At 39.8% G+C, this 12,605-nt stretch overlaps 1 protein-coding gene across 1 annotated transcript in view; it reads left to right on the forward strand.

Annotated features, from left to right (window-relative positions):
* THBS4 (thrombospondin 4) overlaps positions 1 to 12,605 on the forward strand; it is a 66,071-nt gene that overhangs the window by 6,333 nt on the left and 47,133 nt on the right. Inside the window, exon 2 of the mRNA XM_028514388.2 lies at positions 779 to 982. Coding sequence (XP_028370189.1) covers positions 779 to 982 — 204 coding nt within the window. The remainder of the gene's footprint in view (positions 1 to 778; positions 983 to 12,605) is intronic.

Genomic DNA, 12,605 nt, shown 5'->3' on the forward strand with positions numbered 1-12,605 from the left:
TAAATGCACAAAGGGAATATTTAGGCCTCACAAAGGTAGGAAACCACTTTTAAAAAAAATTTATATTCTTTTTTAAAAGATTTTATTTATTTATTTTTAGAGAGAGGCAAAGGGAAGGAGAAAGAGGAAACATCAATGTGTGGTTGCCTCTCAAGCACCCGCTACTGGTGACCTTGCCCACAACCCAGGCATGTGCCCTGACTGAGAATCAAACCAGCAACCCTTTGGTTTACAGGCCTGCTCTCAATCCACTGAGCTACGCCAGCCAGGGCCACTTTCTTGACCCTTTATCTCCCCCCACATCCATGCTGTATGCTGCATTCCCTCTGTCATTAATCACTGCCTAAAAAAATACAATTGCCTGTGGTCTAGGAGGTTCATGAAGAACCCTAAGGACACCAGAAATTCACCACTTGGGGAACTAAGAAAAGCAATGACTTGAATGCTCTCACCTTGTTCCGCTTTTACTTTAAACCTTCAGTGCTTTGTCCAGTGGGCATTTTCAGAGCCACTTCTTAAGCCAAATGCAATTCGGGTCTTGCAAACTTAATCTTCTCCTGGGGGCTATAACCTAGTGGTAAATATTGCGCTATATTTCTTCTGGTTCAAATGTCTAGCCAATGTAAGCTAAGGAACTGGGGAGTTTGGCAACATGGAAAATGACTACCTTAGTGTACATTGCTTTATAGCTTTCTGTCAAATTGTACCCCCTCAGAAAAACTGCTTGCCCCAAAGTTAAATCTTTCACTGATGATCCCTTTCTCTCCCTTCTCCCCAGTTTTTGACCTTCTTCCGTCCTCCAGCCAGAGGCTGAACCCAAGTGCTCTGCGGCCAATCCTGACCGACCCCACCCTGAATGAGCTCTATCTGATCGCCACCTTCAAGCTGCAGACTAAGAGTTCTGCCACCATCTTCGGCGTTTACTCTTCAACTGACAACAACAAATATTTTGAATTTACTGTGATGGGACGCTTAAACAAAGGTAAGCAAATTTGCAGAAATCATTTTCTTTTTTTATTCCAGGATTTGAGATCTACTTTTCTTAACATAGTTCCCTTGTACAATTCTTTTTCTCGTCCACTATTCCTTTCAGTTTTCAACACCAAATTCTTCTAATTGTATGTTCACCTATAAAGGGAGTTTGAATTGATGTTGAGAGAAAGAATGAAGAACTGCCTGTAGCCAAAATGCCCTCTGACATTGTCCCTCATGTTATCCTGTATCCAGTTCTGGAAGGGACTGGACCCAAGACAATTAGGCCACTATCTTGGTCAGCTCTGGCTGCTTATAACAAACACCATAAGGTGGCTTGAACAACAGACATTTGTTTCTTACAGTTCTGGAAGCTGGTAAGTTCAAGATCAAGGTACCAGCAGATTCAGTTCCAGGTGAGAACCTGGGTCCTGGCTTGTAGACAGCCCCCCTCTCACTGTGTCCCCTCATGACCTTTGCTCATTGTGTGCTGCTGAGGGGAGCGAGAGCTTTTTGCCTTCCTTTTCTTATAAGGATATCAGCACCATCATGGGGGTCCTCATGACCTCATCTAAATCTCATTACCTCCCAAAGGCCCACTTCCTGATACCATCACATTGTGGGTAGGGCTTCAACACAGGGATATTAGGGGGATACAAACATTCAAGCATTGCAGTCACCCACACCATTGTACACTCCCTTGGAAGCATGTCACCTAGCAGACCTACCGCATTTTTGCTGCATATAATACACTCCCATGTATAATGCCCACCTGCATTTTTGGCCCAAATTTTCAGAAAAAAAATCTTTTGCTCCAATTTTTAATTCAATTATTTATTTAGTTATATTTAAAAACAAAACTGATTATCATATTCCAGGGTATTATATTGCATACAGATACCATTGTTGCTTTCTACAGTTATACTTCTAATGCATAAGCATAAATAAAAAAAAATTAGCCCTGGCTGGTGTGGCTCAGTGGATTGAGGACCAGACTGCGAAGCAAAGGATTGCTGGTTCAATTCCCGGTCAAGGCACATGCCTGGGTTGTGGGCCAGGTCCCCAGTAAGGGGTGCTTGAGAGGCAACCACACATTTATGTTTCTCTCCCTCTCTTTCTCCCTCCCTTCACCATTCTCTAAAAATAAATAAATAAAATCTTGTTTTAAAAATTTAAAAACATTTATATAGATACAGAATTAGTGCTACCCATGTATAATGCACATCCTTAGTTTTCCCTCAGAAATTTGTGCAAAAAAACCTGTGCATTATACACAGCAAAATATGGTAACTCCCAGCTCTGCAAGCACCTTTCCGGACTTGAAGGAGAAACTGTACATCAGCCAGTAGAACTAAATGAACAGCTCTCTTTTCTACCTCTTCCGTGCCAGTTTACACAGACCTGTTACCTGTTTGGTCCCTCTATTGTTGAATGTTTTACTATCAAAATGAGTTACTACAAGTACTAAAAAATGGCTCTCAGAAAAAAAGGTCACTGTTTTTTCATCCCTTTCTCTTCCACCCATGCCCTGGGGACAGCACCTGTTCCTGCTTATTGAGGAATGTGACAGATACATGTTTTGCTTTTAATAAAAAAAATGTTTAGAAGATGACCAGTCCTTCTGGCTAGATTTTATATTTATTTCAGATTGCTTTACAGAGTATGTAGATACTTAAAGTGCTCCAGAATTTTAGATTCTAATTGTGACTGAACACTTAAGTCAGCAGGCTTTAGGAGCTGGAAGACATTCCTAATCCTTAGCTTTCATGGGACTATAGAGTTAAAAGCAAGAAGGAATGAGGTTTTAACCCCTTCCTTCAAGTCAAATCCCAACATTCTCTTTCCCTTCTCCCACTCCACTTGCAAGTCTGCATTCTCTGTGCCTCACAGCGTCTCGGGTTGTGGTGAGGCTTTATATAATGGAGTCTGGGGACATGGTTCGTGGTTCAACCATTCCTTCTTCCTTTGCCCCATCCTCAGCCCTGATGGGAGGTGATTTCACCCATCTCTCTGCCTTGAATCACCCCCATTTTGCCCAACATCTCTCGAAGGTACTGCTCATCTAACAACCCAGCTACTCAGTTCATGCTCTGTAAAAACCATCCTTCTTCATCTAAACATCAGTAGCTTCTCACTGAACTGTCTGTTTAAACGCATGAAAGATTTTTCTTTTAGCTCTCAGCCTGCTGGTTAAAAGGCTCTCTGTAGAGGGCATTTAACTCTGCTTCTAACCCTTCACTGAATCTCACCCTCACTTTCTAAATTGGCCAGCATGTATGAACCCATTGCAGAAAGCCTGTGTTGCCTGGAAACACAAGGAAGCAGCTTAGCCTGCACTGATTCTTTCTGTTTAGTGAGCAGGGGTAATGCTAGATATATGGGCAGGTAGATGGGTAGGTAAGAGTGTTGTTAGTTTGTTTGCTTTGAAGAATCACCAATCATGTGATTCCACTGTAAATCCTGGCTGATCACCATGTTAGAGGAGAAGGTGAAAGGGATGGTGAACACCTCTGTACCACACCCCCCCAACCTATTAGAGGTGAGCAATAGCTCTTACAAAATACTTTTTAAGACAGAATCTGAGCCCTGGCTGCTATGGCTCAGTGGATTGAGTGCCAGCCTGAAAACTGAAAAGTCACTGGTTCAATTCCCCATCAGGGCACATGCCGGGGTTGTGGGCCAGGTCCCTGGTTAGGGGTGTGCGAGAGGCAGCCAATCCATGTACCTCTCACATATCTTGATATTTCTCTACCTCTCCTTCCCCTTCCCTCTCTCTAAAAATAAACGAAATATTTTTAAAGAGTCTGAAAACAATCCACAAATGAAAAATCTCAAAAAACAAAGAGGAACTGATAGTAGTATTAGAGTTTAGAGAGTTGAAGAATGTAACAGAAATTTCACTGGAGCAAAAGAGAAAAGTACAGAGATTTACTATCACTGGTGAATCTGAAAGTTCTAGGAAGGAGCAGCCCATGCTGAGTGGAACACAAAAAAGTCACTGCATCCATCAGGTCCAAGGAAAGACATGACACATGGTGGTGACTCCCCATTGCGATGTTCAGTGTTAGTGCATACAAGCCCGACATAATTTACAGGAGAGAGGAGAATCATCCTGGAAGGTGAGCCCCTATCATTACCCAGCTGGCAAGGCTCCGCTGATCTGTCCTCTTGATTTGCATGGCAGACAGTGAAACAAGAAATCAAGATGTATCTGTACTGACGTAAAACCCCTGAGTAGGAAATAAGACCCATCTTTCCCTCCCTTAAAGGCCAAGATCTGGGAGTGGGTGACTACACAGATAGTACCAAAGAGCAGGATTTGGTTGTCTGGGCCCTCAGAGAGCTTCTACAATAAACTAAAGTGTAGCCATGAAGACTGCAAAGACTAGGTTTGCCACTGAGCAATCTGCTTCTACTCTCACACTCTCCAAGTCATCTTACCCATAGTGACCTCATTACTATTTACAAAGCATGATAACTTGGATCAAGTTATGCCTGACACCAGAGACCTTTTGTGGCTTCCCATTCCAAAGTAAATAAGGCATAAACACCCCAGCTGTGCATTCCAGGCTTTCCACTGCATGACCCCCAACCAGCCTTTCTAGTTAATCTGTCCTTCCGACCCTCCATGCAGCCATATCCATCATTTTGATGAACCAGCTCCTATTCCCCAGACCCATCCATGCTGTGGTTCCTTCTCCATCCTTGTGCTCTTGCCCTCTGCTCCCCCGTACTCATCCCACACCATTCCAGGCAGCAAAATCCTACACATGCAAGAACTGGCTGAAAATTTTTCTTAGACCTTTCCTTATTTGACTTTGTATCTCTATGGGAGGCACTCATCTTAGTTTGTCTTATACTTGAATTACTTCCAGGTCTTATTTCCCTTAAATAACCTTTGTGAAGAAAATAAGCATTTTACAGAAACCATCTGACTGGATAGAAGATATGGTTGATGCTTTTCTAGTATCTGGCACGGAGGCAACTTTCCAGTTAGTATCCCACCTTTGAGTCACAGTTGAAAATGTTAACGACTCTGTCACCATGAATACAGCTCTAAGTTGTTCTTGCTTTCAATTGCTGTCTCTGAAGTGGGGATGCAATAATAGTTGCTTTACAGGTTCATTGCAAGAAGTGAATTATATAAAGTATAATAATACTTTAGACTGAATACTTTAGATACTCAATAAGAGTGCCAGGTTCTTCTAGAAAGAAGGAAAGAAAAGAGGAGGAAGAGAGAGGGGAAGAGATAGGTATCCCTCTAAGCAGCTTCCAAAGATGATTTGGTAAATTCTTCTTGGCTTGCCTTGATGAAAGCTTCCCCTTTTAGAAAAAGCAAATGAGAAGAACTGCTTCTTGTGTTGTTATTTTACTTTTTTTTCACTTAAAATTTACACTCAATATTATTTTGTTAGTTTCAGGTGTACAGCATAGTGATAAGACAATCATGTATACTTTACAAAGTGTTCCCCTTGAGATTAAGAAAAACAAAACTCGTAGACACAGACAATAGCATGGTGACTACCAGAAGGAAAGAGGGTGGGAGCTAGTAGAAGAGGGTAAAGGGGGATAGCTAGTGATGGAAGGAGACTTGACTTGGGGTGGTGAACACACAATACAATAGACAGATGATATATTATAGAATTGTACACCTAAAACCTATATACTTTTATTAACCAGTGAAACCCCCAAAGTGTTCCCCTCAGTATTTCCAGTTTCCACCTGGCACCATACGTAGTTATTATATTATCATTGACTATGTATTTTCTACACTGTACTTTATATTCCCGTGACTATTTTTGTAACTACCAACCTGTACTAAGAACAGTCTTAATTTGATCTCCACAGAAGAACAACTTCTTGGTGTGGAAATGAAGGGAATTCCAAGACTTTGCAGCAATGACTGGAGAGTTAGTCAAGCTCCTAAGCCTAAGCACAGGGGATGTCAGACAGTTTAGGGCAGTGGTTCTGAAGGCTGTGAGCTAAAGAGAGAGATGTAGCTTGGGAGAGATGGAAGAGTTTAAAAATTAGAATTCGGAACCCAAAAATGATGGGTAAAAAATGAGGTGTCTCAAATATTTATAATAATATTTATGGAGCCCCGATAATGTACCAGGACTGTGTGAAAGGCTCAACACTCATTTTCCTGTTTAACTTTCACAATATTCTTATTCTTATGAGCTCAATTTTAAAGTGGCTATCTATAGAAAATGAAAGAATTTTAGTGAACTTAGGAAAAACCTCCTGTGGGGTATGTTATTTTTCAGGTATTTATGATTACCTGGAAAAGAAAGCTGGGCTTATTTGAAAACAAATGGGTTTACTAAAAATAAGTCATGCCAACTTTTTATGTAAGTAAAGTTTCTAAGCTGATAGACCAAAAAGATGCTGTGAGCATAATGTATCTTGACTTCAGAAAAGATGTTATTAAGGTGCTCATTATGCCTTTCTGAATAATATTAAAAGAATGAGCTTGATAAATAGTACTGTTAAGAGTTGGGAAGTTGCCTTATAGAAAAGTATTAGGGTGTTTTGACAAGTCTCTATCTTGGATATTTAACTGTTCAACTTATTAGTGACTTAGTATTTTATCATGTTTGTAATTGGCACAAAGGTAGAAAAGATAGCTGAACATACTGGATGCCATGATCAAGGTTTATAAGGCCCTACCAGACTGATAAAATGTGCCACCATCAGTCAGATGAAATTTAACAAGAAAAGGTGTAAGTCTACCACCTAGGAGTAAAAAGTAAATTGCAGAAGTACAGGATGTGTGAAATCTATCCCAAGAGTTCCACTCAGCAACATTAAGAACCAATCAGTGTTGAGCACAGCGCCTGACATAGTAGTTGCTCAAAAATGTTTGCTGACTGAATGAACAAACAGATACAGTGGATGTGATGGATTTAAAAAGTTCCTTAAATTATAGCTGTGTTAATGCATACATGTGGCCAGATAAGGGAGCTAATATAGTAGTCCCACTGTACTTTGAATTATCTAGGCCACATGTAGAATATTGTCTAGTTCTGGACACATTTCACAGGGACACTAACCAGTCAGAGATTACCTTGAGAGTCACCCAAACAGCACCCCTTTCAACCCCATTTTTTTTTTTACCACATCATCAGTCAAAAAGTTAAAGGAACTGGAAAAATTAAAGAGCCAGGCTGAAGACATGAGAGAGATAAAAGTTGACTTAAAATATGTGAAGAATACCATTTTGATTGAGGATAAGACTAAATCTATCTATACTTCTGAAGAGGAAAATCAGGACCCACTGGTGGAAGCCAGAGGTCAGAGGAACCAAATACTGGCTCTGTATTAGGAAAACCTTGGAGGGAAATCCAAAAGTGATATGGTTTTCTCCACAAAGTAGTGGGTTCCTTGTTATTGGAAATGTGGTGGGAGAGGCTGCATTTGTATTGAGGGAATTTGTGAAGTGAGATATTAAGCTGGATGACTCATATTCTCTGGCTCTTCTAAGGCTAGAGAGACTCCATGGGCAAAGGACCTGAATGACATGTATCCCATCTGCTGGGGTCTGAGGCGTTATGGATGAGATGAGACAAATTCATGCACTACTGAGTCCTGTGGAGGAAAAGGGATGGCTCAGCTTATCTCTCAAGAGGAGAAAAAGCCTCGAAGCACCTTGGCCACCCTCTCAAGAGGAAAGCGCCTTGACCCTTGCCTTGACAAGCTTTTACTGTGTTCGATTTGCACAGGAATACAGGGTGTATATGTAAAGCTCATCAATCATTGTCAGGCAGTAATGATTAAACAATAGATAGCATTCAAAGAACTCTGAGGGCTTATTTTGAGTCAGGGTCAGATAGTTAAAGGGCCATAAAACTTTGGGGAACAAACTCACTTCTGTGTGGACCCTTATCATTTAAATTGAGGGTATTAGCAAAGTAGGTTTCACAGGATTTTATGCATTCTTTCTTAGGCCTGATCCTCCTAGGGAATCTGCCCTTTCCAGCACAGGGCTGCACCCACCTCCAGCATTGTTTCAGGCTTAAGTCAGGCAGGGGAAGTAAGGCAGCCAAGAGATTAGGAGACTTGTTACAGACAGAATGAGGACTCAGGCTATGTCAAAGCTGAGGGGCCAGGATCCATCAACCCCTTTTTCTACAGCCCCCCAAGTCCTTCCATGAGGGCCCCTTCACGACCATGCCTATCTTAGGTTGTCCCTCTTTTGAGGAATCTTACCCATCATTGGCTAACCAGTCATCTGCTCTGGGCCAAACAGGGTGAAGAGAAAGGGGGCAGAGGTGGTGCCCCTATAAGGAAGATACACTTTGTCTCCTAAGTGGCTTATGATCCCAAGGTCCTTTACTCAGCCTTAGCCGTGGGGGTTTACAGCTTCTGAAACCAGGCAGGGAAGTTCCCAGCACCTGAACAGACAATTCTCCAAGGACATACAGAAGGTCAAAAGTCACATGAAAAAGTGTTCAACATCACTAGCCATCACAGAGATGCAAAATAAAACCACAATGAGATACCACTTCACACCAGTCAGAATGGCCATCATTAATAAATCAGCAAACAAGTGCTGGTGAGTATGTGGAGAAAAGGGAACCCTAGTGCACTGTTGGTGGGAATGCAGACTGGTGCAGCCACTGTGGAAAACATTATGGAATTTCCTCAAAAAACTAAAGATGGAACTGCCTTTCAATCCAGTGATTCCCACTAAGAATCCTGAAACACCAATTCAGAAGAACCTACGCACCCCAATGTTTATAGCAGCGTTATTTACAATAACCAAGTGCTAGAAACAGCCTAAGTGTCCATCAGTTAATGAGCAGATCAAAAAACCATGGTACATTTAAACAATGGAATACTATGCAGCAGAAAGAAAGGAGCTCCTACTCTGTGACAGCATGGATGGAACTGGAGAGCATTATGCTAAGTAAAGTAAGCCAGGTGGTAAAAGACAAATACCATATGATCACACGTATAAGTGGAACCTAATCAACAAAATAAACAAATGAGCAAAATAGAACCAGAGACATTGAAATACAGAACAAACTGACAGTGACCAGGGGGAGGGTGATAATGGGGGAAGAAGAATAAGGGGCAAGAAAAGGAACATGAATTGAGGACTCAGCACAGACAGTGAGGGAGGGATTTACTGTGGGAGTGAGGATAATAGGGTAGGTGTGAGCAATGGGGAAAAAGACGGGACAACTGTAACTGAACAACAATAAAAAAAATTGCTTTGCAACTCTCTTCCTATGACATGACCTTGGGATTCTGTGCTTACTGCTTTGCCACTTACCAGATAGTTGTCTACAGTGATGAGTCTCAATTTTTCAAAATATAAAGCTCTCTGCAGATGTTCAATATAATTCCTGTGCTTCCTTTCAACAGATGATTCCTTTGCTCTGTGTGTGTACGTACTCTGTAAATTTTGCATTTGTTCAAAGCACTTTAAGAAAATTTTGAAACACAGAGATTACATTTGTCATGTCTGGGAGTCACCCAGAGTTCTTTCAGGAAAAGCAATTTGATGATTTACTCTTTATATATATTTGCAAAGCACTAAAGTTACAAAGACCGAGTGTATAGGGCATAAAGATAAATAAGCAAAGGCAAACAAGAATATCCATCGCAAGAGACACTAATGGCAAGAAGGCTTTTTTAAAAATGTACAATTATTTAAAAAGAAGAGGAAAGGTTGACATCAATGGCTTTCATCATATATTTAAAAGTGTGAAAGAGCAAAGCCATTTGCCAAGCAAAGTGGAAAGCTCCAGACTAACCTTCCGAGTTTGCTGCCCGCAGGACAGGTCATTCTGAACTTCTTGGCCAAGCAGACAGAAGATCATCATTTCAGTTCTTTACAGCTGGCACGCTGCCTTGTGGCTCTGACATCCAACACATCGTAACATTTTTGACTACCAGTTCTATTTATCAAAACAAGCACCTTTTGAAAATTCTTCCCCAAGATAGAAATATTACAAATCTTTATTGCATGGGTTTGCTTTTTCATCTCCTGCCAGTCACTGAGATGGTATTCGACCAGGTCAGGCTGCATAGCTCCTGTGTCAGGCTGGTCCCAGGCATGGGAATGAAGCTCTGAAGTCAGGCCCCAAATTTTCAAGTACACAAAGGCGCTAAGTTTAGGAGGGAAAGGTTTATATAAATAAACCCGTAGAAACTGTCCCCTGCATTTGAAAAACTCATGGATTATAATATCAGAATGGACTCATGAATACTCTATTTTATCTATTTTTTAAAGTAAATAAATAGTTGTATTTGGTACTCTCAGATACTATGGCATGTGGGGAAACTAGTAAGAAATAGACTCCTGATACCAAAAGTTTATACTCTGGTAGAGAAGATAAGAAATAAACACAGATATACTAATACCTACATTTGTACAGCAGTTTATAATTTTACAGTTTCTTTTTTTCTTTCAGTGAATTTTTTTTGCTTTTTGTTCTTTTAATCATTCAAATATTTTTCAATTACATTTTACATTCAATATTATTTTGTATTAGTTTCAGGCGTACAATATAGTGGTTAGACAAATCATATACTTTACAAAGGTGTCCACCTGATATTTCTGGTATCCGGCTGTCACCATACATATTATTATAATATTATTGGCTACAATATATTTCCTATGCTGTACTTTGCATCCCCATGACTATTTTGTAACTACCAGTCTGTACTTCTCAGTCTCTTCGCCTTTTTCACCCAGTCCCCCAACCCTTCTGCCCTCTAGCAACCACCAGTCTGTTCTCTGTATCTGTGGGTCTGGTTCTGTTTTGTTTGTTTATATTGTTCTTTAGATTCCACATATGAGTGAAAACATATGGTATTTGTCCTTCTGTGACTGACTTATTTCCCTTAGCATAATACCCTCTAGATCTACCCATGCTGTCACAAATGATAATATTTTTCTTCTTTTTATGGGCAAGTAATATTCTACTTATATATGTACCACATCATCTTATCCACTCATTCATTGATGGCTACTTGAACTGCTTCCATCACTTGGCCATCGTAAATAATGCTGCAGTGAACATAGGGATGCATATACATGTCTTTCAAACTTGTGTTTTGGATTTCTTCAGATATATACCCAGAAGTGGAATTGCTGGTTCATAGGCAGTTTTTTTTTTAACTTTTTGAGGAATCTCTATACTGTTTCACATAGAGAATGCACCAATCTGCATTCCCACCAACAGTGCACGAGTGCTCCCTTTCTCCACATCCTTACTAGCACTTCTTGTTTGTTGATTTATTGGTGATAGCCATTCTGACAGGTGTGAGGTGATATCTTATTATGGTTTTAATTTGCATTTTTCTCTGATGACTGAGTGATGTTGAGCATCTTTTCATATGTCTGTTGGCCATCTGTATGTCCTCCTATGAGCAGTGTCTATTTAGGTCCTTTGCCCAATTTTAAATTGGATTATTTGGTTTTTTTGGTGTTGAATTGTACAAGGTCTTTTTAAGTTTTGGCTATTAACCCCTTATCAGATGTATCATTGGCAAATATGTTCTCCCATTCAGTGAGTTGTCTTTTCATTTTGTTGATGGTTTCCTTTGCTGTGCAAAAACTTTTTAGTTTGGTATAGTCCCAACTGTTTATTTTTTAGTTTCCCTGGCCCAAGGAGATATATCAGAAAAAAATATTACTAAGAGAAATGGCAGAGATTTTACTGCCTTTGTTTTCTTCTAGGATTTTTATGGTATTGAGTTTTAAGTTTAAATTCATTTTGAGTTTATTCATGTGTATGGTGTAAGAAGGTGGTCTAGTTGCATTTTTTGCACATATCTGTCCGATTTCCCCCAACACTGTTTATTGAATAAATAGACCATCTTTACCTCATTGTATGTTCTTGTCTCCTTTGTCAAATATTAATTGACCTTAAAGATGTGGCTTTGTCTCTGGACTCTCTATTCTGTTCCATTGATCTATGTGTCTGTTTTTATGCCTGTACCGATGGTTCTGTTTTGATGACTATGGCCTTATAGTATAGTTTGATATTGAATAGCATGATCCCTTCAAATTTGTTGTTCTTTCTCAAGATTGCTATGACTATTTGAAGTCTTTTGTGGTCCATATAAAATTTTTGGATTATTTGTTCTAGATCTGTGGCATATGCCATTGGTATTTTGATAGGAATTGTGTTGAGTCTATAGATTGCTTTGGGTAACATGGACATTTTAACAATGTTAATTCTTCCAATCCATGAATACAGTGTATACTTCTAGTTATTTGTATTTCCTCCAGTTTCTTTCTTCAGTGTCTTATAATTTTCTGAGTACAGGTCTTTGACACCCTTGATTAAATTTATTCCTAGATATTTCTTATGCAATTGTAAATGGGATTGTTTTCTTAGTTGCCCTGATAGTCCATTACTGGTGTATAATAATGCAACTGATTTGTGGATATTTATTTTATATCCTGTTCCTTTACTTAATTTATTTATCAGTTCCAGTAGGTGTTTTTTTTTTTGGGTGGTGTTTTTAGGATTTTCTATATACAGTATCATGTTATCTGCAAATAATGACAATTTTACTTCCTTTCTGATTTGGATTCCTTTTATTTCACCTTGGATTGCTGTGGCTAGAACTTCCAGTGCTGTGTGAATAAAAGTGGTGAAAGTGGACATTAC

Source organism: Phyllostomus discolor, chromosome 3 (assembly GCF_004126475.2).
Source record: "Phyllostomus discolor isolate MPI-MPIP mPhyDis1 chromosome 3, mPhyDis1.pri.v3, whole genome shotgun sequence".
Classification (NCBI taxonomy): domain Eukaryota; kingdom Metazoa; phylum Chordata; class Mammalia; order Chiroptera; family Phyllostomidae; genus Phyllostomus; species Phyllostomus discolor.